We start from the raw sequence: 11,531 nt of genomic DNA on the forward strand, positions 1-11,531 counted from the left end.
CCGGTCACTTTAATAGGGACACCTGTACAATCTAATGAGATCCAATACAGCTCCTATATTATTTTCCTATTCATTAGTGGATTTTTTTTCCCCACAGCACCAGCCATATGGTGACTGTCAAAATAAAATAAAATAAAATAAAATAAAATAAAATAAAATAAAAGAGTGACACGCACTCATGGCAGACAACAAGGCACACCAATGGACTACCCGAAGGGAAATTTTTAGGATCGATGCATACCTCGCTAGTACTCCGCGATTTTGCCGGCTAACAATTGATGGAAAATAATGCGCTCATATTATTTTACAGTTGGGAGGGGGGGGTTCTTGTGTCACTGAGGTATGTGCTAAGTGCTGCTAAGACAGATGCAATGCAGCAGGTGGTCATGTCATGTATATCAACCTCTTGAAACCGAACCCGTGGAAACTGTTTACTGCTTTTATTAGGTGCCACGTTTTTTTTGTTGATTCTGCTTCCTCATTTATGTTGCAGTTAAAATGCCGAGCCAATTATACACAAGCTTCTGTTGTAAACGAGCACTTTAGCATTTTTAATTAGATGAGCTGGCCAGTTTAACAGCTTGAACTCTGGTTTGGTGTCATTTGGAGATGCTTTGATGTCTTTAGCATGATGTTGCTTGCGGAACATACGGTTTACAGTCGTGGGGCTCCACCTGGTTGTCTTCTGAAGGGGTGCAAAGACCACATCTGCAGACAATCAGAATGGAAAACCCTTATTGAAGTACTTCCACTGTCCTCAGGCTAGACATGAAAAAGGCAAAGAGTCACGTTTTAATAGATGGATGGATGTTTATATTGCTATTTTGTCTGACCCCTGACGATTATATATAGACTTTTTTAATCCAAAATGGTGTCCCTCAGGGTATAGTCTCGTAGTTAAAGTAAGACGGCAGCTGACAAGGCCTGCCTGCAAAATAAATAGCCTTTGGATGTTTGAGATGACCACAGCATGACACAGCTTCCCTGAAGACGACGTGCAAAGATCTTAGTTGTGGCTAAAAGGCCCAAGTGAGGATTGTGCAACTGTGGTGTGAAATTATATCGCCGGCGGAGACACCGAGAAGTACGCACTCGCTACTCTACTGTATACTTGCCGGCAAGATGGAACTGCGTGTTGCGAATGTTTTGAAAAGGATCTTCCATTTATACGGCAACCGATCCTCAGGGAATGTGTTGCTGAGTTTAGCAGCAAAACTAAAGAACGGAAAAGTACTGTACCATGTTCAGGCCTCAAACAAAACCAAAATGCAACACCAGACCAGAAGTGAAAAAGTCACCACAGATGTGATTTTCCAAGGTGGTCAAGGAAACCGACCTACGCACCTCATAGCGAGCAAAAACACAGCGTGTTTATCTGACTGGAAGCTAGTTCAGTGTTTCACTTTAGCAGCTGCGGTCCCACTGCCAGACAAAACACACACTTCCTTTCAGTAGCCACATATCAGCCCAATCTCAAATAATACAATTTCCTTTTAGACACCAAAGTGGAAGGATTAAACTATAAAAAGATTCCAAATTATTATTATGGTCTGAGAGAGGAGAACAGTGGAATAAAGGGCAACATTCCTAATAATTAACCACAAGTAACAACAACAACAAATCTCAGAGATAATTGCTAAAAATCCATAATGGTCTATTATGTGATTTAATTCACACATTTAATTGTTTAATTTGAAGGAAAAACTACAAAAAATGAAATGTTAGATTTATTTTCTCCCATACATTAGTAGGTATGACAAAATTATATACTGTATTATTACAGATAAGCATAATGTATAACATTACTGTAAATTCTTGTGTACAACACAATCAATCACAAGTCTTTTTAGAAATAAATGCATCTGTTACAAAACTGAATTATGGAATCGTGTATTGTTGTAAAAAATGTTACGTATCCAGTGTCAAACAATTTTCATATTTGTATATTCATAAAAAATAATAGACATTTAATGGTTTGTTCTTCGCACATAATTTGCTGCTAAAAGACGAGCCGCTGACAAAAGTGTATGTGCTCTAATTGAATCCATATGTGTGGCCGGCGTTAAAGCCTCAATGGAATCACTTTGGGTTCAAATGTACGAACACTTTCTGCTCCTGGAGAATCCCCCACATGAATGAGTACCAGCTATGATTTTCCAGACATTCACTCCTAAGTCACAAAAACAAATATCCAACCCACCAGATGTTTTTTTTTTTTTCTTAATCCCATTTAAATCCCACTGTCTCCTTAATGTCCTCAATTTAAATCAATGTAAAAAAAAAAAAAAATCACAAATAATGTCCATTACTGTCATGATAAAAACGTCTTTTGAAGCCTGTGATTTTTAGAGTACACGCACATAAACAGCCTTTAGGTCTGTACCAAGATGGTTTTTGGCTACACACTTATACGTGCCCGAGTCAACGGCTGAAAGCTTCTGGACCACAAGCGTGCCTTGAGGGTGAAGCAGTTCACTTCCCAAGCGTCTCCCTTGTTGGGCCACCGACAGAACGGAATGATCCGGCAGCTCCCAAGTAATCTCCGGTTTGGGTACGCCAATGGCAGCGCAGTTGAGTTTCACGGGGGTTCCCGCCATTAAACTCAAGGTTGGAGGTGGCATTGCCGTGATGCGTGGAGGGTAGGCAATGATGACAACAGGGACTGTTAGCGCAGCCTCCCCGGCATCATTCCGAGCTCTGCAGATATAGTTCCCTCGGTCATATAAAGTGGTGTCCTGTACAATTAGAGTACCGTTCTTGAGTAAATTGTAGCGCCCCACGACTTGAGGCTGGGTAAGCGTGTGGCCCCCAGGGAGTGTCCAGTAGATCTTGGGTTTTGGACTTCCATCAGATAGGCAATGAAGGACGAGAGGCTCGCCGAACATACTGCGGATTATTCCCCTCGGCCTTGTGAGGATGTACGGCTTTTGGCCCACGTCCAAAATGACCAGTTTTTCAATGTAGCCCATGATGTTCTTGGCACCGCAACGGTATTTCCCAGCATCCTCAACGCCAGAATTATAGATGACTAAAGTTCCATCGTTATCTACCCGTCTGTGGGAGTTACGCCCAGCGGTAAGCCGCGTTCCATTGGGTAGAATCCAAGTGATATCTGGCTTTGGGTGTCCGTCAGCAGAGCAGTTCAGAATGTTGGTTTTCCCCAAAGGAGAGAGAATCCGTTCATTGAAAGGGTTTTTGAAAATGGGTCTTCGGAGCGTATTGGTCACCTCGAGCTGTACCACTAACACGGACTCTCCGCCATCATTTGTCGCCATGCAAATGAACTCTCCCGTGTCAGTAGGACGGACATTACGAATTTCTAAAGTCCCGTTATGATGGACATTAATCCTGCCACCAAAGTAAGGCGCCCTTAGAAATATGTTATCTGGCATTATCCAGGTGATAGTCGGTGGAGGATTGCCCTCGGCTTTACAGTCAATGAGTTTCTTCGAGTATTTGGTTGAGAAATCTTTTAAAACAGTCCTGTTCTGATGGTAACCGTTGATCACAGGTGGGTTCCCACCAATTTCAAGTTTGTAAACTCTTCGGTTTTCACCAGCAGGGTTGCGAGCCACGCAAACATATTCCCCAGCATCGACTAGCTTTGCGTTCCTAATATCCAAAGAGCCATTTACGTGCAACAAGTAGCGTTCGTTCGATGCTGCTATGACATCATTGGTGGGTAACATCCACAAGATCCTGGGTTTGGGTTCACCAACGGCTTCACAGTCAAAGCGGATGTTACCTCCGGGTTTCAATCTGGCAAAGGTCTCGCTGTTTTGGCGTATCTTGGGAGCTGCGGTCACAACCGTGATATGTACGTGCATTTCATCTTTCCCCACTTGGTTTTCAGCGATGCAAGTGTAGTCTCCTTCCTCGGACATACCAACCTGGACAAAAACATATAAACCGTTAAGATAGATATTTTAAAATAATTCACGACGGTGTTCTGTTGACTCACTTGATTAACATAGAGCGTTCCATTGTCAAACAAAGTAAAGCGACGTATTCTCCTTCCTCCGTTTAAGGAATCAGCCTGCAGAGCACTGTTGACAACAGTACCATCTGGAAGTCCCCAGGAGATCTCTGGCTTTGGAGCCCCCGAGGCTTTACAATCAACCTTGAAGTCATTACCATACAGAACTTTCTTCTTGCCATGAGGCTTGGGGTCTATCTTAGCTGGCTTCATTGACACCTTGACCTTCATAAGTTGGACGTCATCACCACTTGTGCTTTTCGCCATACAGAGATAGTCACCTGCATCTTTATCAATCACAGAATTGACCACCAGAGTACCATTTTCTAGAACCTGGAATCTGCTACCCATCCTAAGGAGAGGAATCAATATTGGAGAGAAGAAGGGGAAAACTGTTAATTTGGTGATGATTGAACGAAAAACATTCTGGACATTACATTATGAAATCTTACCTATGTGATTGTTCTACCATCTCATTAGATGGTAGCCTCCATGTAATCCTGGGTTCAGGTTCTCCGATTGCTAAGCAGTTTAGCTTGAGCTGATCCCCAAAATACAACTCGGTTACTTGCTGGGATATCACCTCTATTTTTGGTGCAGCTTCTCTTCTCTCCACCGTCAAAGTCACCACTCTTCGCTCCGAGCCCGTGGAACTGGTTGCAATACATTCATATTTGCCATTGTCGATCGGAGACAAATTCTTAATAAGAAGGGTTCCATTTTCATAAACTGATATCCTCTTGTCCCAGACGAATCTCTGTGAATTGACCAAAATGCCATCTTGCAACACCCAGTGAATCCTTGGCTCAGGGCTACCTTGACCTGTGCAGGGCAGCCATAGGTTTTGTTTTGAAACAACCTTCACCTGCTGCCGTTTCTCCTCGAGGATACCTGGTGGAGCAGCAACCACATGCAGGCGGACGGTAGCTGTGTCAGCTCCGGCCGGGTTACTAGCAATGCACTTGTAATGACCTCTGTCAAAAACAGACACCTGTCTAAAGACCAGAGTCCCAGCAGCAGTCACTGAAACCCTTCCATCCGGTGTTCGATGGTCTCTTACTTGCGTCCCGTTTGCCAGAATCCAGGAAATCGCCGGTGTAGGCCGACCATCTGCCTTACATTGAATCTCCACGGTATTCCCAGCATGAGACTTTATCTCTCTCATTTTCGGCTCGAGTATACGCGAAGGGTAAGCCACCACTGAGAGAGTGACGATAAGTTTATCTGATCCATGATCATTCTCGGCAATACAGATGTACTGGCCGCGGTCTTTCGTATTGGCGTTTTGTATCGACAAAGTGCCGTTGCGTAACAACTCGAACTTGCCCATTTTTCCCTTGATGGTAACTGTGTTTCCTGGATGGGAGAAAGAAAAACCTGAGAAACAGTTCTCTTTAAAAGAGCATACCAACAATTATCAACATCTTAGTACCTGTGCTTGAGGAGAAGCGTTTCCAGGATATCACAGGATCTGGGTCTCCAACTGCGTCACATGGTAAGAAGGCATCCGAGTGGGTCAGGACCGTAAAGCTCGCTGCATTGCCACCAAGTATTTTGGGTTTTCTAGTCATGAGCATTGTGGTTGGTTGAGTGCCGGCAACATTGGGTCTGGTCGTGACAAAGACATTTTTGACATTGTTTCTGTTGTACGTGTAGATGTAGTCTTGTTCTGGTCTATATCGAGTAATGGTTTCAAAGGAAATGTCTTTCTCTGTCGGTCTGGGTTTTTTTGTAGTTGCTGTGTGACCCTTAAATGTCTGCGTTGGGTTTCTGACGTTGTAGTAGACTCGATTTTGAGGAGTTGTGTAAGGTTTCTCCAAGGCAGGCATCGTGTTTGAGTGGACAAAAGGTGTTCTCGTCGTATAGGAACTGCCCCAGTCGACTCGGTTGTAAGCATATGTCAGCTCCTCCGATGTTTCTGTGGTTTTGTCGATTTCCCCTGATGTTGTAAACATTAGAGTTTTTGAGGCACCCGTTTGTCGTAAAGTTGTTTGGACAGTGGTTTCTGTTGTTTTCTTGTCAAAAGTCGGAGTTGTGTTGATTGAAAACAGTTTAGTATTTTTTAGTTTCTTTGAGGGTCTCCTTCTACGTCCTTGGCGCCCTCTCTTTCCACCAGGTCTAGGTCTGGTTGTAGGAAAATCATCACCGGACCCATATGAAAATTCTTCGTCTGGATTTTTGTCTAGGGGTGGCTTGACTGTAGGCGGGGAGGGAAGAGTTGGTGTTTCAGCAGTGGTCAAAGACTTGGAGTAATAATTTGGGGTCACGGTAGTTACTGGCTGAGCAGTTGGCTTCAGATTTGATATCTCAAAATCTGCAGAGAACAAATCTCCGTAATCGTCATCAAACAAAACGACTCTTGTTTCTGTTCTTGTGGTTGGCGATAGAGACTCTGTTGGGATGTGTGTAGCGATGGTGGGTAGAGGGGCAGGAGATGTCGTTGCGGTCACCGTTGAAGTCTGAGGTATCGTTAATGCTTCTGTGGTGACTGGATTTCTTTGCCTTCCTTGAATCTTTTTGTTGACAATTTTTGCCTCGAATTGTGTAGTGGGTGTGGACAGTTCCATATCTGTGGTTGAAAACAACAAATAACAAATCAATTAGGTCAATGTAAAAACTACACAAATGGGATCAATTAAATTTACCTGTCGTCACTTCAATTGTGTACGGCAACGTTGTATTCCGCTCGGTTGGCTGGATCAGTTTCTTGATAATGGATTGGATGTCAGTAATCCTGTTGGGTTTAAGGATGCGTCTGCGACCGTGGAACTTTCTTCTGCGCCCACCTCCTCGACTATTCTTGTGCGGGATGATATGGATGTGCTGCTTGGAGATGATGGTGGATCCCAATGATGGGGAGTTTATTGTTTGGGTGGTATGGAAGGTGATTTGATCGTCCCGCCTCTGTGTGGTGGTGACAGCTGTGATAGTGGACTGGCTTTCTGGATCGTAAAGCTCCATGGGATCTGTGCCGTCCCTCATTGGAGTTACATTAGGATCAAGGGTAAATGAGAACGCCTCAGTGGACGTCTCTGGTTCTGAAGGATGCTGACCGGAGAACTGGAGCTGGGTTTCTTGTGAAGAGTCTGTAACAGTTTGGGGAAGTCTTTCCAGGGGATGAAGCTCTGTGGTTTCATCAGAACTAAAGGGGGTTGAGTTAGGTGAAGTCGGGTCATACATTGTGACATCTTCTCTGTCACTCATCAGTGGAATGTTTGTATATATGTTTTTTTGGATTGGTGTATAATCTGTTGTTTTTTCTATTTCTTGACTCAAAGTGACACCTTGGCTGTTTTTTGTGACTGCTATCGAGTTTTCCATTTTAAAGTCGTCACCTTTTTCAGGGTTACGTGTCGTGGGCAAAAGTGTAGATAGTAAAATTAAATCGTCACGTGCCTCACCTGAGCCAATTTCATCATCGATTGAGTCTTTTTCTGAATTTCTTTCTCTTACTCCACCTTGTGCCTTCTTCATAAATTCTGCAAATTTCTTTGGATCAATTTGACTTTTTGTTTTATCAAAAACCCTATGACCAAATCCACGTCTTTTGCTGGCTGAATGCCTCCTCTGTCCTATTTGGCTTTCTGACCTACTTTTGCCCCGTGACCTCAGTCTGGAATGACGTCGATCAGAAACAACGGTTTTGGCTCTATCTGATACTTTGTCAGAAGGGATGTTTGTCTTGTCTGTTTGCTCTACCGGGTTCTTCATTTCCATGCCTGATCCATCATGATCAAAGTCCGTCCATACCTCTGAGCTTTCACGTACTGTCACCTGAGAAACCAGAAGGTCAATTCCCAAGTGATTAGCAGCCAAACATCTATAAAATCCTCGGTCCCTGGTAGTCACGCTCTCGATCAGTAGCGTTCCATTCTCAAACACCTTCTTTTTTCCTTGAGACCTGTCCAATATGGAGTGGTCTGGGAGTATCCACTGAATAGAGGCCTTTGGACTTCCTGAGCTGCTACAGTCAAAACTAAGATGTTCTCCCAGTTTCTGGGATACGTGGACACCATTGACATCTGTCTCCTCCACATCAGGAGACAATACTGTCAGTCGAAAAACCAGAATGTCAGCATCCAGGTAGTTGGTGGCAATGCAGCGATAGAGGCCCGTGTCCGAGGCATCCGCACCCCGAAGGGTGAGCTTCCCTTCGGCCGTGATTATCATTCTGTTATCCTCACTGACATAAGGGGCTCGCACCTTCATGCCATCGGGTAAAATCCACTCCAGTATAGGTTTTGGATCCCCTCGGACTTGACAGCTCAACTGAACCACCTCGCCTGCATTGAAAAACGTAAACATCAGTTCTTCGATAAACCGTTGGAGATGTTTTCACGACTCACCTGATATTGCGACATGCTCCGTTTTGGTTTGATTGTCTTTCTTAATCATCGTCCAAGGGTAGCGGTCTTTCTTGGGGAAGGTGTTTTCGACTCGTAGGTTGACTTCAGACTGGTACTTGATATGCAGAGTGGAGAACGTCGTGGTGGTGCGGTCGAGCTGCAAACTAACCTCACCTTGCATCAACCACGCGGGATTAGCTTGAATCTCAGCATCGATATTTGTGTGGAGCTCATCCTCGCCCGTTTTCATCTGACTATACCGGTACACCATTTGGGGAGTTTTAGCTAACATCAAACCTCTTTCAAGTCTCATGGGAAATTCACTGTAGGCTGCCAGGATTTGCCACAAATGTTGGATATGTTCATCGTCAAGGTTGCATACCAAATATGAAGTTATGGTCGTAGTGAGTGCAGTGATATTGTACCCCGCTTCCTCCTCTAAGGTAACTGAGAGGTTCTCAAATTTAGATGGCCTCTGGACAGTGCAAGACAAGCTGGCATCATTGTGAAACTGATCCGTCAGGTTCATTTGTATGGAACCGAGTGGGGCGATGAAGTCCCTTGAGGAAACTGGAGTGAAATCCCCTTCGTCCATGCTGATGTTTTTCTGTTTTAGATGAATCCAAGGTTTGGTGCAAGTGAAGGCATCACTCGGAAGAAGGGAGAGGCGTCTCTTTTGGTAATGAGTTGGGTTTTCACAAATGGGACACAGCTGGCCTCGAGGATATCTCCTGTCCCGCTTACATTTGAGCACTCCTGGAAACATTCAAACATGATTTTTAGCTGGTTGTAAAGAATGACTATTCAACCAATGGTCCTGTAAAACCATAAAAGAATATCATAGAAGAGTCATTTATGATTCGCTTATACGTGGGCCAAGTCATAAATCCCAAGATAGACTTTGGCTCTTGAAAACTTTCTTTCCCTCTTGTGTGCTCAGTCCTCTCACTGCCTATGAGGTCAAAGGTTGAGTAAACAAGTCTGACATTCAAAAATGGGCCAACTAGAAGAATGCATCACTCACCCGTGTGCTTCCGTGTCCATAATGGGAACCAGGTCATACGACAATCACACGCCCAACGGTTGCCATGGAGAAAAAGATTCTCCAGACGGCTGCAGCCAGAGAAAACCTCCTCCGGCAAACTGCTGAGGAAGTTGTCCGACAGGTAGATGGTCTTCAGCGAGGACAACTTAAAGACCTGGCTGTGTCTCAGGGTAACAAAGGTATCTGGGTGGAGCTGTTGCAGGTGGTTGCCCTCCAGATTGACCAACTGGAGATTCGTCAAGCCGTAGAAAGCCTCCGGGCTGATGAAGTCAATGAAGTTGTGGTCCATGTGGAGTCGCTGCAGATTCTCCAGGCCTTGGAATGTTTCTTTGTTGAGTTCTTTGACTTTGTTATAGGACATCTTGAGGGTCTAATGAACCAAAAAAAATCCAGAGAATCTATTCTGGCTAAGAAACACATATTGTCTTTTTGATTAGTGAAGATAGTCACCTGTAATGATCGTAGATCTCGAAATGCTCCGTCCTCAATACTGTGAATAAGATTGCTGTGGAGCATCAGTATTTCCAATTTTTCAAGACCAGAAAGAGAGTTTTCACGCAGGACGGTTATGCTGTTGTACCTGGAAAACGTAAAAAATCCTCAAGCGATAATTCTGACCTTTCAGTATATTTGAATATAATCAATGACGAGATGTCAAGTCGACCGAGCCTTTCATTAAATGTTATTTCCACTCGGTGTAGAACAGCTCTTTAGGTTTGGACTAAAAAAATCCACGAAGAACAAGGTAGCTCATCTGGAACAGGAACCTTCCTGCTCCTCAAAGGAGACAATGAAAAGGCTTTGGCCAATTTTGTCAAAATGCTTTTAATTAAAGGCTGACCCAGCCGTTTGACTTTTCAAAGCCATTATGACGTCAGCATCTTGGAATGCTTGAACCTCCAGCATCGTTTAGGTCAACTAAAGAACAAGTCGAGGAGCCCTCAGTGGATATAATAACCCCTCAGTCTGCTAAACATTAGAGAGAAAAGTGGAATCTCACCCGAGGTTAATTCTTTCCACAGACGGCTGGATGTGGGCAGGCACCGCGTTCAGGTAACGAAAGGTGCAAAATACTTCCGTGGCTACGGAGCACACGCACGACGTGGGACAGTCGCCTCGAACCGGGGACACGGCGGCCAAGAGCAGTAAGAGAGACCCCGGGGACGGCAGACACCTCCGCAGGTATGAACCTCCGGAGGCGCTCATTGTGCACGGAAAAGTCATTTGGATCTGCATCGTAAATTTCAACCCACCTAGAGACAGGAAAGCAGACTGTGGTCAGGATAACAATGGTGACTAATTCGTCCCAAATAGCAGCAAAATGGATGCAATAAAAGTTTGGAGGTTAAGACTTGTTTAATTAGTGAGTTCATTTGGAGTAATGGGTTAGAATAAAACAGGCAGGATTGGAATTTGGAAATGGAAAATTTATTGAATAATACAAAAAAATTCTACAATTAGAAATAAATATTTTGGCCCAATTGTAAGTAATAATATTTTTTTATTTTTTTAATTTTTTTTGTGTCCAAAGAGCAGCAGTACTTGATAATGTTGATGATTGCGTAACTTTTAAAAATCCAAATTTAAAATTGACCTTAATGTGATCAAATATGAGCCACGGTTGCACAAATCAACGTTTTTATAAACTACTTTAATTTGGAAAATTTACAAAAATAAATAATAATGGCCCCTTTTAATTTATAATTTTATTAAATTGTTACCTTTGCTGAAGTGGTTGAATAATTTGCATGGTAAAGTCTTTAGAGAAAAAAAAAGAATGGTGCACATCTTGATGACATGCGATAAAGTTCCTTTAAAGTTTTATCCCAAATATCATGACAATATTCTCAACCCTAAAAAAACTGCTATGCTCTTGCATATAAAAACAGTAACACAATAGCAATGCGGCCAAAAACAATGCTAACTTCCCCTCACCTGTAAAAACAAACTCGACTGCCACCAAATTAGAGCTCCAGTAGAAGAAAGTGTTCCAACCGATAAGCCTCCAGAAATAATCCCCAGATGGGCCCGCTTCTTGTGGAGAGCATGTCTAAGGAGCGCCTGAAGCTGAAACTTCTTTTTGGTCTTATACGCGCCCCCCTACCGCCTCCCCCCTCCCCTCCCCTTCCCTTCTCTTTCCAACCTGCCCGAATGTAATCCTGGA

At 43.7% G+C, this 11,531-nt stretch overlaps 1 protein-coding gene across 1 annotated transcript; it reads right to left on the reverse strand.

Moving 5' to 3' along the window:
• Positions 1-1,714: 1,714 nt before the first annotated feature.
• igsf10 (immunoglobulin superfamily, member 10) lies at positions 1,715-11,461 on the reverse strand. Its single transcript, XM_049724849.2, has 10 exons — positions 11,303-11,461; positions 10,368-10,620; positions 9,818-9,947; positions 9,347-9,737; positions 8,323-9,078; positions 6,622-8,259; positions 5,409-6,545; positions 4,429-5,332; positions 3,962-4,328; positions 1,715-3,890 (listed from the first exon to the last, which is right to left on the reverse strand). The coding sequence occupies exons 2-10, from the start codon at positions 10,601-10,603 to the stop codon at positions 2,346-2,348; spliced, it is 7,104 nt and encodes a 2,367-aa protein (XP_049580806.1). The 5' UTR covers positions 10,604-10,620; positions 11,303-11,461; the 3' UTR covers positions 1,715-2,345.
• Between the last annotated feature and the right edge of the window lie 70 nt (positions 11,462-11,531).

The sequence above is a fragment of the Syngnathus scovelli genome, chromosome 7, assembly GCF_024217435.2.
Source record: "Syngnathus scovelli strain Florida chromosome 7, RoL_Ssco_1.2, whole genome shotgun sequence".
Lineage (NCBI taxonomy): Eukaryota > Metazoa > Chordata > Actinopteri > Syngnathiformes > Syngnathidae > Syngnathus > Syngnathus scovelli.